The 11,660-nt window shown below is 46.6% G+C and overlaps 3 protein-coding genes across 4 annotated transcripts; all 3 read right to left on the bottom strand.

Annotated features, from left to right (window-relative positions):
• Positions 1-238: 238 nt before the first annotated feature.
• Positions 239-2,018, bottom strand: LOC6739773 (phenoloxidase-activating factor 3). The gene is made up of 4 exons (XM_016172085.3): positions 1,757-2,018; positions 1,540-1,700; positions 1,107-1,432; positions 239-975 (listed from the first exon to the last, which is right to left on the bottom strand). The coding sequence occupies exons 1-4, from the start codon at positions 1,818-1,820 to the stop codon at positions 369-371; spliced, it is 1,158 nt and encodes a 385-aa protein (XP_016036533.1). The 5' UTR covers positions 1,821-2,018; the 3' UTR covers positions 239-368.
• Positions 2,019-3,381: 1,363 nt separating this feature from the next.
• LOC6739774 (serine protease grass) lies at positions 3,382-5,425 on the bottom strand. The gene is made up of 6 exons (XM_016172084.2): positions 5,050-5,425; positions 4,803-4,975; positions 4,321-4,534; positions 4,214-4,262; positions 3,964-4,157; positions 3,382-3,900 (listed from the first exon to the last, which is right to left on the bottom strand). Exons 1-6 carry the CDS (start codon positions 5,126-5,128, stop codon positions 3,476-3,478), a joined length of 1,134 nt encoding a protein of 377 aa, XP_016036532.1. The 5' UTR covers positions 5,129-5,425; the 3' UTR covers positions 3,382-3,475.
• A 146-nt stretch (positions 5,426-5,571) lies between these two features.
• Positions 5,572-11,451, bottom strand: LOC6729834 (NADP-dependent malic enzyme). 2 transcript variants are annotated; one of them, XM_016177653.3, is made up of 7 exons: positions 11,205-11,451; positions 8,788-8,962; positions 7,672-8,721; positions 7,460-7,612; positions 7,106-7,400; positions 6,873-7,037; positions 5,572-6,029 (listed from the first exon to the last, which is right to left on the bottom strand). In XM_016177653.3, exons 1-7 carry the CDS (start codon positions 11,219-11,221, stop codon positions 6,010-6,012), a joined length of 1,875 nt encoding a protein of 624 aa, XP_016036531.1. In that variant the 5' UTR covers positions 11,222-11,451; the 3' UTR covers positions 5,572-6,009. The 2 variants fall into 2 exon arrangements, with proteins under 2 accessions (XP_016036531.1, XP_016036530.1); XM_016177652.3 differs by lacking the exon at positions 5,572-6,029 and adding an exon at positions 6,547-6,839 and having other exon boundaries at positions 6,909-7,037; positions 11,205-11,450.
• Positions 11,452-11,660: the final 209 nt, after the last annotated feature.

Below are 11,660 nucleotides of genomic sequence, written 5' to 3'. Positions count from 1 at the left end.
AAGATTTATGATAGTGAAATAGGCAGTATCTTAGAACTTTATCCAAGGCCATGACAACAAATTTTTAAGAATCTTCTGATACATATGTATATCGAAATTATTCGGAATTCTAAAGCTATGCTTAAACAATATGAAAAGTTATGAGTCATAAGTGTAGTTCAAGCTTTCGTAAAAATGAATAGAACACTATATGTGCATTGTTAAAGGATCCCGAGTCCCACCGAGATAAAGAATTGCATTTTAAATATTGCTGCTAATGGTATTTATTAAAATAATTTACAAATCTAGATAATCCTGCGGCAAGAAATCTTAAGACTATAAGAATATAAATAAGTTGGTGTCTTGTGGAAAGAGAGTATCGTTTGGCACTACTGAAGGTTCTGCGTGATCCAGGGCAGCATGTCGATGACGCTGGCGAAGACTCCCGGCTGGTTCTGGTTCTGTCCGCACAGCCGTCCGCCGAAGGAGACCACGCCGTACTGGACCACTCGGTAGGTGTTCTTGAAGCGGTGCTTGAAGAATACCGGGCCGCCGGAATCTCCCTGGCAGGTGTGCTTGATACCAGTTCCCGTGGCGCAGATGTGGTTCTCGTTCACCTCACCCTTGTTGTAGTACTGTCGGCACTCGTCCAGGCTCTTCCTGGTAATCAGCGCCTGCTGAAGCTTGGTGGCCACAGTCTCCTTCTCGGTGCCGCCCCAGCCTGCGACAAAGAAGCTCTGATCGAAGTCCAGTTCCTGGGACTTCTGGTCGATGGGCAGGCACACGGGCTTGATATGCGTTTTTTCCTTAACCACGCGATCCAGCTTGATGATGGCCACGTCATGGCTGATCTTGCCATGCACGTAGTTGGGATGCACTCGTATGCGCTCTATGCCGTACTCCTCGTAGGGCGGAATGCACACGCGGTTCGTACCGCCCAAATAGTGGCAGTCCTCCTCCGATTCCAGGTCATGCTCGCCCAGGCGCACCGCAATTCTAAAAAGCAGAATACCATTTTCACACAGATTAGTCATCAGTACTAGATGTTGAACCAATTAGTTCAAATGATCAATGTGGATTGCATTACGATGTGATGAGATTGTATGCCTTTAGCATGAGGAACTTACACTTCCGGCTGATCGATGATGCAGTGGGCGGCGGTCAGGATGTGGAGTTCGCTGATGAGGCTGCCGCCGCAGCGGAATGGACGCGGATCGTTGATCTTGTACTTGAGCAGGGCCACCCAGGGAAAGTCGCCTGGCCTGGCCGTCTTTCCACCGCTCACCTTGGGATTGCCCTTGTTGCCGCAGTTGGTCACCGAGTTCAGCAGCTGCAGACCCTGGCGATCATACTGGTTCAGATTTCCGCCCTCCGATCGCACGACCTTTCGCTGCGACTCCCGATTGGGTGCGGACTGTGGGGTGGCCTCGTTGGGGCAACAAAGATGGAAGTCCTGAAAACATAGATTCAAGTGGATTTATTAGAGAATATTCTTAGAAACCAGGAACAGATTTAATGGTCTTCAATATTTTAACTTATTTTGAAATCATCAAAACCTACCCTTGTATTCGTAGTGCTCCTGCACTGCATCTCACTAATTTGGTTGTGGATTTTCCGTGGTATATTCCGACCGTAGATCCCGAGAATCTTCTGCACGAAGGGGCACTCCTGGTATCGGATGCACTGACCGGCTGCTTGGGCCGGCGTGACGCAGCTGCTCTCTGCAAGCCAATGGAATATTAATCCAATTCCTAGGATAGAACTTCTGATTACTTACGACTGCTGACCAGCTGGGGCAAGATGCACAAGAACAGTCCAAGTCCAATTGCCGCAGACACCATCCTGACTGATTGCTATGATCAATAATCCGTAATCTCAACGTGGGACGCCTTCCTGTTGTTGTAAAAAACCCGTCTCAAGTCCGGATGCTAATGCTGCTGCTCTCCGAGATCTCGTTCCCGATCACGATTGAGTTCTCCAACGTGCGCGCTGAACAGATCAACTTGTAATGAACCCCAGATCGTCGTGTGCCGAGCTTTTGTAGCTCGGATTCGCGTGCTGTGGGAAGCGCCAATCCGATACAATCCAATCCAGACAGCATTTATGATCAATAGCTGAGCGCAATCCCAGATCGGCGGATACAGGTTTTTGCCGCACTTCCACAAGATCAAGCGCAAGGCGGAGAACTACTAGTTTCAGATACTAGCTATCTAATTGAGTTGGTGTATATACAATACTATAAAGTTACGCTCGCTATAAAGCACTTACTTAATAGCTGATACCAAATATAAATATAATATCCGTTTCTAAAATTAGTTGTTTTGTTAAAATACTGAGTCTTTATAAAAGCATAACCACGTTTTAAAACTATAATCATCACTTCATCTCTGATATGAAAAGCGATTGTGGAGCTTGGACCGTGGAGCGTGGGAAAAGCGATTAAATTCCAGGAAACCCCCTGGCGATTAGATGGCTCTCCCAATCGCAGCCGGTCGCTCCAAGTCGCTACATCTCTGCCCCTCCATGTCTCCGATTCTACGGCATCTCCAGATCAACGATGCAGTCGCGGGGACTGGCACGCGTCGTTAGGGTTCAACAGGTGGGCTGAGCAGCCAATTGAAGCGGTACTTTTTTGCTCAATTAGTATGCTACCCAATTCCCCATTCACCTGGCTACGCCCAAAGTGCAGGTCGTCGCCATAGCCACAGACATAGCCATATCGAAACCCGTTCTTTGGATATGAGTCGGATGTGTAACATGGAATTTCCAGAACAGAAATTCCCAGCATCGCCGGGTAAGATCTCTAAGTGCGCCATGCGTGCAAAAAATCCCCCGAAATTTGCGGTTTGCGATAAAAATCCTGCTAAGTTTAGAACGCACGTCACTTGGGACAGGTCGGAAACCTTAGATCCTATTCTTATTAACCCAGCACTTGACTGCAAGTAATCTCGGAAAGAACACATAAACATTAATCCAATCCAAAGCTTATCTTAAGTTCGCTGGAGAGTCTAACAATTCAATTGAACTCGTATATTAGCTACATTATCGCGGTTGATTAATAGCTCAATGGGTACTTATTTGCCACTAGGCAACACACAACACTCTTGGTTATCACTCGAGATTCAAGCGATATTACTCACAAGTCTATTACACAATAATTCTGATTGTTAATATTCATAGAAAATGTGCATTTAATCACATGTCCATTGAATAGTAATAAAATATGTATTTATGATTCATTCACAAGTAATTGAAATTGTTGGGGAAAAGAGAGTAGAACAGGTTTTCACTTAATCCGTTATGATTTTCAATCCCACAGGGTATCCACAAATCGAGTCACTCAAATCATTTGCCATTAAGGTGTCATATGCAAAACACATTTCGAATAAAACCGCAAAGGTGTTGACTGAGTTTACAAATATGTGTTTAATATATTTTTGGGTTTGACTTAATACTAAGGCACGCTCTAAGAACTGCCGACGAATGATGATGCTCCTCACAGGCCATTGCTGGCCATGGTGTCCGTGATCCACTGCACGTACTCGCCCACATTTGTGTAAAGACCGGGCAGGCTAATCTGTCCGCAGGTGACCACACCCTGGCTGACGATCCCGAACTCGACCATTTTCGGTGCATACTCGCCCAAGTACTGGGCTGGGGCTTGGAGTGGGCCGCCGGAGTCGCCCTTGCAGGAGTCCTGCAGGTCGCCACCGCCCACGCAAAGTTGGCTGAGCGGCACTGCCCTGCGGTAGGCCTGGGAACAGGCGGATCGCGGCTGCAGCGGCACGTTCGCCTGGAGCAGCACATCCGACGAGGAGCCGTTCTCCGTGGTACCCCAGCCGGTCACAAAGTAGGTGCTTATCTGCTCCGCCTTCTCCTTCAGCTCGTCCGTGATGGGCAGGCAGATGGGCTTGATGTGCTCTGCATGGGGAATATACAATCAGCTATAGATGTTGATGGGGATTCACACTTGACTTGGCTTACTCTGGAAGGGAACGCTCCTGTTGAGCTTCAGCAAAGCTATGTCATGCATGATGTGGCGGGCATCGTACTTCTCATGAATCAGATGCTTCTCAATGCCCACATTCACAACTGGCGGGGCACACTTCTTCTTGCGTCCCTGCTGCCGGCAATCCTCCTCCGTAGAGATGCGGTGCTCGCCCAGGCGAATCTCATAGCTATGCAAATGGAGATAAAGATACGAATGCTTCCAGTTTGGGATTCGTATACTTACAGATCGTTCTGAAGACCGTGGACACAGTGGGCAGCAGTCAGGATGTAGCCTATAGCGATATACGTATTATTAAAAATCACATTAGATTTCTTGGGAGGAACACCTACGCTCGGAGATCATGGCTCCGCCGCACAGGAATCTGGACTCTCCAAACTGCTGGTAACGGAGCAGGGCCATCCAGGGTCTGGAGGAGAGCTTCACCTCGTAGCCATTGGCCACTCTTTGGCTGAGGAAGTTGCCGCAGTCGAAGTTTTCGTCCTTGAACAGGCTCATCACCTTGGAGTTGTGCTGAATGTTGGCTGTGGGGCAGCAGAAGTGCCGCTAAAGAAGAGACGTCATTAAAAAGATGTAGTTTATATGGAATCTAGAAATTACAAGGAATATAGTTATATATAGTTTGCTTTACATATCAATGAGTTTCATTCTATATATGAATAACATAATTGTAGTTCATTGTAATTCAGCGCGCATTTACGCAGGGGGTTTTTGTTTGATTTAATTATACAGAATGGAGATAATGTTGACAATATAGTATATTGAACTTTAACTCTGTCGCATTGAGTTAAAGAACCTTCATTCTTAGACTTACCACTCCATTAAACTCGCCGCAGAGTGCCTTCTGCAGGTAACTGGCGTAGTCGGCTGGCACTTTCTGTCCGGCCTTCTGGGCTTCTGTCAGGCGCTCCTCGATGGTGCGACAGGAGGAGAAGGGCATGCACTGACCCTGATCGCCATCCGGTGTGGTGCAGTCGTCGGCGTAGTCTGGCCCATGCAATAATGTACACCAATATTAGCATTAGCATCCCACCGACGCGGATTCGGAGAATTCCTCTAACCTGCTCGGGCAGATTGCACGCCCATCGACGAGACGATGGCAATGCCATATAAGACGGCGAGGCTGCTGGCTATCATCATCTCGCTGGAATCGCTGATCTGGACTGCTCGGAACCTGTACGTGTGCGTGTGACGTGGATTTCTGTGCAAACAGACGTTTCAAGCGCGACTGGGAGATAACAAGCTGAGAAGTTGCGTTTTATACCGACAGCGGCGGCAGCAGCAGATGAGAGAACGAAATCGAGTTTAAATCGGAGCTTTAATCTCACATCGCTTCTGGCCCCGTCATCCGGAATAGAATTAACAATTTATGGAAATATCCGAATATTTTCAAACATTTGTTTATACTGCCCGAGACAATAACAAAACGAGTTAGAATCAAATTCGTTCCCAAGCCTCTCCTCCTTCTCTCATTCTCTTTCCGACACACAAACTTGAAACTCTCGCGAAAGCTCTGAAAACAAAGGGGCATCCAGATCTCAAGAGATCTCCAGCCAGCACTTGGCATTAAGGATCGACTGGGCTTAACTTGTGTTTTCGTTTTATTGTTTATCGCACATCATCATCATCTAGTCAGTGGTACAATGGCTGAATCGGTCCGATCGATCATAAGGGGTAGGGTTTCTAGTTACTGATACATTAGGCTCGACCTTTTAACAATAAATTATAACAAAGCTGCTTAATTGCGTTAATAAATATCAGACATGGCTAAACAACAAACATAATCGTCGCTCGAATATATCTACAGATATAAGGGAACTAATCGATAGAAAGCATAATGTTCTAACTTAGATAGTTGGTGGTGGTTAACGGCAGCGAGTTAAGTTGTTTTACATGTGGAATCGGTTGCATGGTTGGCTGTTTGGTTGTTTGCTTGTTTGCTTGTTTGGGTTGTTCTCACCAGTTAGCTCTGCTGTCTAGCCAATTGTTCTAGGCGGTCGGTTTGTAGGGGGTTCGATAATTTACATTACTTCCTCGCTCTCTGTGTGTGAACGAAAGGAGCATATAGCAATAGATAAATCAATCAATTGTCGAATTTCGGGTGGGTTGTGATTAAGCGTGAATTTGATAAATAAGTATAGCTTCAGAGCTCGCTTGATGCCGCCGTCAGAGTTAGTAGTAGTAGTAGTAGTAGACAGAGCAGATCATATCGGAAGCTGGGGTACACTGATAATGCGGGATAGTTATGGCAAGCGGCGAGGAATGGAATTGCGAAGCCAATCGGGTGTTTAAGTTACAGCAAACCATAAACATAGCATAGATTAAATACAGATAGGATAGTGATAGCATAGAATAGAATACTGCGTAATTGCTTTTTCGGAGGCGTAGTCACCGTCACAGTCGTCAAGTCAATGTCGTCATTTGGTATCGTTCGATTCGGTATCACAAAATTAATAACATGATAATTTTTACATATATAAAAACATGGCATACATACATAATACTATTAAACAATTTGAAAATACATTTAAGAACCGATCCCTTGGTTCCGCAGCTTGTTAAGTGTTATAATTATTTAATATTAACAACATTTTAATCATTTCTTAGTTGCGGCTGAGTTCGACTGTCGGTGCCAACGGATCGATCGACAAACATTAAAAAAGAGTGAGCACTGGAAATTTATCTAGTCTAGGGTAGTTAGTAGTCGGTTGGTTGTTTTGTTGCTTGGTGCTGATGGTGTACGCTTGGAAGTAGTAGAGTGTGTTAGATGCAAAACAGAACGGTGCCATCAACCAGTTGAACGCATTAATGCTATTTTATTTGATGGCGGCAATGAGCGGGCTTTCTTCGCCTAGAATAAAATAAAGAAGAAATTAATTTTCACTTTGTTTTCCATAGAGCTTTGTGGGGACTAAATCACGAGTCTTAATGTAGGGCATCCGCGGCCAAACCCAGGAAGCGGGCATCGAGCTCTCGTAGTTGAAGTTGTACAGCTGGTTCTCCAGCCACTTGCGCTTGTCCTGTGGCTCCGGGTAGGTGGATGCTAAGCCTACAAAAATAAAACAAATTAGTCATATTTTCTATTCCACCAAGATTGGTATGCTATTGGTATCTTACCTCTATCGTAGGCACATTTGGTCACGCCAACGGCAATGTTCATGGACACGTTGCGGATGCTCGACAGCGGAGGATACAGCGATCCGCGCTCAATGTCGCTGGGCTCCACGAAGTTGGCCAACTCCTGGGCGGCGATGAGGAACATTTCGTCGGGTATGTGGTGAGTACCCGTGCAGATCACGCCCAAGCCAACACCTGGGAAGATGTAGGCGTTGTTACCCTGGCCAGGGTAGAAGGTCTTGTCACCGATCTGGACCGGTGGGAAGGGAGAGCCCGACGAGAAGATCACGCGAGCCTGTGCATTTCAATCATCTCATTAGTTGGTCATTGTATTTTCCAATTCAAATAACTCACATCCGTGTGCTTGTAAGCATCTTCGGCAGTGCATTCTGCCTTGCTGGTGGGATTGGACAAGGCGAACACCACGGGCCTCTCGTTGTTATCCGCCATGGTGCGCAGGATCTCCGGTGTGAAAATGCCGGCAGCAGCCGAGGCACCAATAAGCACCTGTTGATCAGTTAAAGATTATCACAAGATTATCAGAAATAACAATTGTTATAACATACACTGGGCTTGATGGTGGAGACAATCTCGGCGAGATCTGACATCGGATTGATGTCCTTGGCGTAGTGGATTTTGTGGCCATCCAGGTTGCCCACCTTGCGGCTCTTGGTCAGAAGACCATCGATATCGACCATGTAAATTCTGTTGTAGGCCTCCTCGATGGGCACACCATCCTGCACCATGGCCTTGACCGTGAGATCGGCGATGCCGATGGCGGCCTCACCGGCTCCTGCGAACAGGAAAGTGTAGTCCTTGAAGGACTTGCCCGTAATACGCTTGGAGGCATAGAGCCCAGCTACGGCCACGGAGGCGGTGCCCTGGATGTCGTCGTTGAAGGTGCAGTAGGTGTTGCGGTACTTGTCCAGGAACCTAAATGCATTGTGGTTGCCAAAGTCCTCGAATTGGATCAGAGTGTTCTGGCCATAGCGCTGCACCACGGCTTCCATGAACTCGTCAATAAAGTCGTCGTACTCCCGACCAACCACTCGCTTCTGACGCAGACCCACGTACAGGGGATCCTCCAGCAGATCGATGTTGTTGGTGCCCACATCCACCACAATGGGCAGGCACTGATGGGGCTTGATTCCGGCCAGAGCCGTGTACAAGGCCAGCTTGCCCACGGGAATGCCCATGCCGCAGGCTCCCAAATCTCCCAGTCCCAGGATGCGCTCGCCATCCGTCACACAGATGGCACGCACATTCGGCTCCGGCCAGTTCTTCATCACATCAAAGATGTGTCCGCGATCGTTGTAGGTGATAAACAGACCATGAGGACGTCTGTAGATCAGGCCAAAGCGCTGGCAGGCCAAGCCCACCGTCGGCGTGTACACAATGGGCATCAGATCCTCGATGTTCTCCGACAGGAATCGGAAGAACAGACGCTCATTGCGATCGTACAGATCGCTCAGATACAGATACTTGTTCAGTGGCTCCGTGTAGCGGTTCACGGCGATCTTGCAGAGCTGCAGCTGCTCCTCTTGCGTCTTGAAACGCGCTGGCTGCAGTCCATGGATGCCCAGAGTTTGGCGCTCCTCCAGCGTAAAGGCCAGGCCCTTAAAAATAAAAGCATTTGTTTATACAAAACTTACGGGCCACACAATTAATTTAGTGCTCCTTACCTTGTTGAGTCGCGGATCACGGATGTGATCTATGCCGCGCACCTGAGACGGGCAGATGATATCGCCCACCACCTCATGGTAGTGGCGAGCGGTGGGAACTGTTGCTGCTGCCACAGCAGTCTTTCCTGTTGCTGAAGTGCCGCATCGGCACAATTTGCCCACAGTTCCACATAAGCTGCAAATTGCAAAAGTGCATTACGTGAATCACTTTATCAGCGTGGCAATTGGAGAACCCCCTGGGAACCCTTGACTTTGAGGTGGGCCCACTGTCATTCTTGACATTGCCACTGGGGGGGCCCCCTGTTCACCCACAAACACACACATATGTACATATTTATGGAATAAAAACGCCGTGCCCAAGGTCGACGTCAGCTGCTTTTTGTTTATCACCGCGCTGGGCACGCCAAAATATAAAATGAAAAGCAGAAAAGAAGGAAACTAAGCCGCATTGTTTACAGCTGTCCCCCGGAATCCAAAGCGCCAGCGATAAGGGGGATGGATGGCCTGGCAACATCACGATAAAAATCTATGCACAGCCGCGGCCATAACTCTAGCATCTAATCCACTTTTAAATAACTTATTTAATTTCTTTACTATAAGAACTATTTAAAAACTACAAGTTCTGTTTTACCGCTTGGACTGAAGAGCATTATTATTTATTCTTCTTAAGGACAGCTAAAGTAGCTAATTTTCTGGCCACTTCCTTGTGATCGTATCAATTTAATGAATTACAAAACCAATTGGATCATTGAACTTGAAAATGTTTTTCTGTTCTTGAAGCGTAATGCCCCAAGATAAGATTGCGAAACTAACAACTCGTAGTGGAGAGCTTACAAAAATAAATTATGGACCCCAATTTAATTAAAAACAGGTTCTGATTATTCAACACTGTAACTGTGATCGAAGTGCCAGGCGAAGATCATATTTTATAAGCTGCCCTATAATTTTGACCCCTGCTGTTTGGTTTTTGCTAGCTGGCAGTTCGAATAGATGGTGCTAATTACGAGAGAGGCAAATGTCGCGGGACAGAGGCGTGTGACTAATTTGTGTTTGCGGTTCATTGATGGAATCATGCTCGCGGGGAATGGGAATGGGATTGGCAGAGGGTCGATATCAGTGTCGCTGTTGGATTTTGGTCAAGTTGGAACCGGTTAGTGACGTGCGCCGGGCTGGAAACCCCGAGATCCCTTACGCCGACAAAAGGCGAGCACTTTGGGTTGATAATTATCGTTTAGGTAACACGCTATCACTCGTCAATTTTTTCCATTTATTTGAATGGCACTCACATGAGCCCCCACAACGTCGAGTGCTAAACAATTTCGCATATCTGAGCCAAATACACGGAATAAGTGCGTGTCGTAAATGATACCCTCTATATCGCCAAGTGCTACCAATAGTTATTTTTAGGGTCCGAAAAGCCCTAAGAACATTCCCCCTAAGAACTGGAGTCTGAAGGCAAAAGCTGGCCAAGTTCATTAAACTCTTTACGTCTTTCCTCTTTTTGCTAGCCAAATTTCTGGCTAACGGTTTGCGTGGGAACGAGAGGCAAGATAGCGGGCCAGCTGAAAACATTCTTGATGAACTTGGCAACGAAAAACGCTGACAGTGGCGATACAAAGCACACATTTTTTCGGTATATGCACTAAATTTAGAATTCCGCCAGACCATCTTTCGAATATATGTCCATGTCCATGGTATTGAAGGTGTTGTGTTTTCGCTACACAGGAAACAAATTGTTTTCGATTGTAAAAGTATGAGGAACTTTCCATTAGTTGTTTTTTTTTCTTAGGAAACTGCTAAACAATAGAATACATTTGTATTTGTACTTCCTATCCAGCTATGAATCATAGAAAATTCATACGAATAAAGCACATATAATTATGATACGTACCACCGCTTTTCTCTCTCTGCAGCCCATTGATTTTTTCAGCTGTTTCTTGTTTGCCAGCCAAAAAAACGAAGACATGCAAGTTCGAAAACGCTTATGCAATTGCAAGGGAAAAGTGAAAATTCTGAAAACAGCTGTTCGCCGAACGGGACCAGCAAGTGCGAGAAAGGGAGGGAAGCCAAAGGGTCAATGCCAGGCCATGTGCGATTCCCAATCGGAATCCCTCTCTCGCTCGCACATAGCGCTTCCCAGTGAAAACGAAAGCTGCGCAGCAAAAGGAGGAACAAAAAAAGAGAAGGGGAATGGGATGATATACTATGTGAATATATTGTATATATACACGGACGCCTTGGCGGCCGCTCGTCTGATCCGAGTGACTAGGTCACTGGGCTACCAGCTGGGGCAGTTGCTCCTCCCGCATCGCAAATTCTTACATAATTCAAGACCGAGGCACACACGCACAAACACGCTCACAAATCCTTTGAGGCGAGTCCTTGCATAAAAAGACAAACGAAAAAAAAAAGCTTACCTGGGTCGTGAGAACATTTTTATGTCGTATAATTGCTTTCCGTTGCGCTGCTAATATCACTGCTCTTGTGTCAGTCAAATCCGTTTGACAGTTGTCCAGCTACAAAGGGCTAATACTTTCGTTTGCGTACGGTAAGTTTGCAGTGCGACGCGGTCAGCGCCAACGACGATTTTCCAGGAATAAAATTATAGCTCTGCGCGCGGGTTTTAACCCACCCCAACAACTTACAAAAACGACACTAGTGACCAGGCGACGTGAAAAAGCCAGCGAAACTTGAATGGCACTAAAAAATGGCAGATGTGGGAGGCGAGTGCAGGGTGCGGAACTCCGCTGGCGAACAGTGCGCACTCGAACCTCTTCGAACGGACAAGCAGTGGGGAAGCGAACCTGTTGGCCTAAAATTTAGTTCACTTTCGAACTTTGAGTAAATTTGAAGCATTTCGAGCGGTAAATGTT

The sequence above is a fragment of the Drosophila simulans genome, chromosome 3R (genome assembly GCF_016746395.2).
Source record: "Drosophila simulans strain w501 chromosome 3R, Prin_Dsim_3.1, whole genome shotgun sequence".
Classification (NCBI taxonomy): Eukaryota; Metazoa; Arthropoda; class Insecta; order Diptera; family Drosophilidae; genus Drosophila; species Drosophila simulans.
Note: the sequence above shows the minus strand (reverse complement) of the source record. Positions and strands in the feature narration are given on the sequence as shown.